This window comes from Daucus carota, chromosome 2 (assembly GCF_001625215.2).
Source record: "Daucus carota subsp. sativus chromosome 2, DH1 v3.0, whole genome shotgun sequence".
Classification (NCBI taxonomy): Eukaryota; Viridiplantae; Streptophyta; class Magnoliopsida; order Apiales; family Apiaceae; genus Daucus; species Daucus carota.
The window spans coordinates 1,478,947-1,482,734 of record NC_030382.2 but is presented as its reverse complement, the minus strand read 5'-3'; the positions used below and the strand labels follow the sequence as shown (position 1 = coordinate 1,482,734).

The following is a 3,788-nucleotide window of genomic DNA, read 5'->3' as shown; positions in this document are numbered from 1 at the left end:
AAGATCCTTGTTTCTTGCAGCCCCGTTGATCAAACAATTACATACTAATTGTACAGACGAACCAGCCTATTCTATTACATCAGATCATAATCTAAAACAATTACAAATTGAATTACAAGATTAAACTATCACGATCAACCCTCGTGATTTACAACAGCCACGATAAACCACGTGGAACCCAAACATAACAGAATAATTAAAACACGGCCATAATAGTGGACAACGACCTGCATCACAGAATCACTATATACATGCATATATAATCATGACATGCTTTGTGAGTGGCTCGAATTTGCTTTCCAATCTCACAAGCATCACAGATGTGATCTTTTTGATAGTTTAACTTTGGTATTCCACGAACATGATCTTTTGATGAAAGATTCTTGATCAGCTTCATGTTTGCATGCCCTAATCTTCGATGCCATAGCCATGGATCATCATTAGTAGTGATTAGGCATACATTCTTGACTTTTCCCATGTCACACGTATAGACATTCTTGTTACGAGGGCAAGTGAGAACTAACTTTCCATCCTTGTTCAGAATAGAACAGTGAGTAGGATAGAAGAGGACTTTGTAACCATTGTCACACAGTTGACTGATTGAAAGAAGATTGTACTTCAATTCGGTAACTAGTTGAACATTTGATATTTTGACTCGATCATTTCCAATGTCTCCAATTCCAATGATGCGACCTTTGCTACTATCTCCAAATGTGACATCTCCAGCAGCAACCTTTTTAATGTTGTTTAAGATTGACTTGTTTCCAGTCATATGCCTCGAACAACCACTATCAAGGTACCACATGTCTGATTTAGCAGCAAGGCACACCTACAAACACAATCAATAAAACTTGTTGGTACCCTTTTGTCTTGAGGGTCCAGGGGTTAGTCCAACATAAGCAGTTCTAGAGTTTGCATAATAGAATTTCGGCATAGGATAATCACTTTGAGGCACATACAATAATCTAGATGCATGATTCCTAGCATTATAAGCATTTTGCCTTATATCCATCCTAGGATATGCATAATTTCTATTATAACTATAGTGTGGAGCTGAATGATGATAGAAACTTTGTCTAGGCATATTATATTCTCTAGGAATATTTCCTCTAGAGCTTATAAATTGCCTTTCGTTTCGTTTTTGAGCTGATAGTGGCTGTTGATGATAGCCGAACATTGGTTGCCTTTTATTTATGTTGGCACCATTTTTCTTTGGTATTGCTTTGTCAACCCGAGTGTATGATTTTGACTCCTTTGGAATCCATACATGTTTCCCCTTGATTTCACCACTCTTATGTTTGCAAAAGGAGACAGAATGTCCGACTTTGTTGCAATAAGAACATTTAAGAGTTGGTGATTTGGGAGTAACCTTAGGTAGTTCTACACATGGGATCACTCGTTTAGTGTGAGTGTCAGCATTGTATTCCAAACCTTCGCGTTCAAAGGACGTCTTTGAGTATACCATTTTGTTTAGTCTCATTGCCATTTGTGAATCGTTGAACCACTATTTCAAGGTTTTCTTTTTCCTTAATCAAGGAATCAATCTTCAGATTTAAAGATTTTTCTTGATCCTTGACTTGAGATAAGAGTTTGAAGTTTTCATCCTTCAGTCTTCTTGTTTCTAATAGAAGATTTTCTTCATCAGGAGAATTCTTTTGCTGACTTGGAGTTGATTTATCTTGATTTAATGATTCATTCTGAATCTTCAAGTTTAATATATCAACATGAAGTTTACAATTATTATCATTCAATTGTAACTTTTCATTTTCCAATTCTTTGGCTTGTAGTACCAAGGATATATTTTCAACTTCAAGATTTATGAAGTTGTCCTTGCACTTGTTGTATTCAAGCTTTAGAAGATCGGTTTGATTAGTGAGGGAATTAATTTCATCCTCACATACGATCATTGATTCCTTCATTCGAATCAACTCCTTTTGTTGATCATTTCTCGAATTCTTGAGTTTTTCATGTTCGGACCATAATGTCAGAAATCTTTGATTCACATCACAGAGTTGACGGTTTAACTCCATGACTAGAGCCATTAAATCATCTTTGCTCATATCAAGTAGGCTTAAATTTGAGACATTAAGTAAGTGCAAATTATTTAACACTCGTGAGGGACCACATACCTCTTGATCTATAGAGAAGTCTTCAGAAGAGGTGGATGCATCATCCGAAGCCATTAAGCATAAATTCATGATCTCTTCACTAGCTTCAGAGGTTTCTTCATCCTCACTTAGATCCCAACCGTTTTCTGCTACGAGAACACGTCCCTTTGCTAGCTTTGGATATTCCCTCTTGTAGTGACCCGGTTGTTTGCATTCAAAACAAACATCTTGTGTCTCCTCTTGAACATTCTCTTTAGGTTTAGGAGGAGTATAGTTATTGTTGTTGATGTGGTTGTTGTTTGCATTGTTATAGGAATTCGAATTTGAATTTTGAATTCCTTTTCCTTTGTTCTAGCCCGAAGTAGGAAAATTACCCTTGTAGTTAGGAGCATAATTTTGAGAGTAATTTGGCCTTCCATTTGAGTTGAAAACTCTTTGTTGATTGTTTGATTTTGAAAGCCTTTTCCATATCTTTGAGCTTTGCTTTGAAGCACACGACGAAGTTGTCTTGTTAATAAAGCGATTTCGCTTTCATCGAGATTTTTGAGTTCCTCGTTTAGTTCTTCGTCGTTATCATCATCATCAATTAATATGGCCTTGAGTGCCATATTTTTCTTCTTTTCTTCCACTTTAGGAACGACTATATCCGGAACATTGTCTTCCTCGTAAGCACGAAGATTTCCGAAAAGATTGTCGATGTGATAATCATTGAGATTGTGCATCTCTTTGATTGTTGTAACTTTGACTTTCCAACTCGGAGGAAGAGATTTAAGAACTCGCCGATTCTTTTCATTTTGCGTGTAGTTCTTTCCGAGTTGAGCAAGCTCATCGACAATACGAGTGAATCTTGTTTCCATGTCGATGATATTTTCTCCTTCTTGGAGTTTAAAATTCTCGTACTCCATGATTAGAGTATCCATTCGAGAATCTTTAATATCGGTGGTTCCTTCATAGGTGACCACAAGTTTGTTCCACATTTCTTTTGCAGACTTGCAATTGTTCACACGCTTGTATTCTTTTTCAGCAAGTGCACTTGTGAGAACCATTTCACCTTTAGCAGCGATGTTCATTCTATCTTCCTCTTCGTGAGTATATTCACTCACTTTCTTTTCGAAGATAACATCATCAATAATTTTGGTTGGAATGATAATGCCATCCTCTATAGCCATCCAAACTTTGACGCCTTGAGACCGGGCATAGATGCGGAATCTCGTTTTCCATGTTGCAAAGTTGGTGCCATCAAATAGAGGTGGTCGGGAGCTAGATAGACCTTCACCGCAACCAATGGTATTTAAATACGCCATTTTAGGATCACTGCTTGTTGTGCCTGTAGATCTGAAAATCACTTGACAAACACGTTAAGCAGCACTGCTCTGATACCAATTGTTAGGTCCTGAATTAGGCGTAAATTAAGCTAGAAGGGGGGGTTGAATAGGCTTAATATCCAATTTAAAAATTATAATTGCCTTTTAAAAATATTTTCGCAGTTTTAAATATTTTTACCCTGTTGTTTAGCAATTATATGTGCGGAAGTAAAGAGCAAATATCACACGGTCGATTTTATCCTGGTTCGCGATGGAGCAACCTCTAATAGATTCTCTCACCCCTAGTCCAGTCCCCGAGCTCCTCTCCGGACTCGAGATTTTTCACTATAAGAAAGATGTACTCCTTATAGCCGGC

General features: G+C 37.2%; 1 protein-coding gene across 1 annotated transcript; it reads right to left on the bottom strand.

The window, feature by feature from the left end:
- Positions 1–841: 841 nt before the first annotated feature.
- LOC108203982 (spindle assembly checkpoint component MAD1-like) lies at positions 842–3,412 on the bottom strand. Its single transcript, XM_064086327.1, has 3 exons — positions 2,603–3,412; positions 1,463–2,459; positions 842–1,380 (listed from the first exon to the last, which is right to left on the bottom strand). Exons 1-3 carry the CDS (start codon positions 3,410–3,412, stop codon positions 842–844), a joined length of 2,346 nt encoding a protein of 781 aa, XP_063942397.1.
- Positions 3,413–3,788: the final 376 nt, after the last annotated feature.

What these genes read in the sequence shown, in the direction of transcription:
- LOC108203982 (XM_064086327.1), bottom strand. Translation starts at nt 3,412, where the DNA reads ATGGCGTATTTAAATACCATTGGTTGCGGTGAAGGTCTATCTAGCTCC. An exon ending in TAACAAGACAACTTCGTCGT is followed by an intron (nt 2,460 to 2,602) that starts GTGCTTCAAAGC and finishes ACTTCGGGCTAG; the next exon opens with AACAAAGGAAAAGGAATTCA. An exon ending in CAATGAGACTAAACAAAATG is followed by an intron (nt 1,381 to 1,462) that starts GTATACTCAAAG and finishes TCCCATGTGTAG; the next exon opens with AACTACCTAAGGTTACTCCC.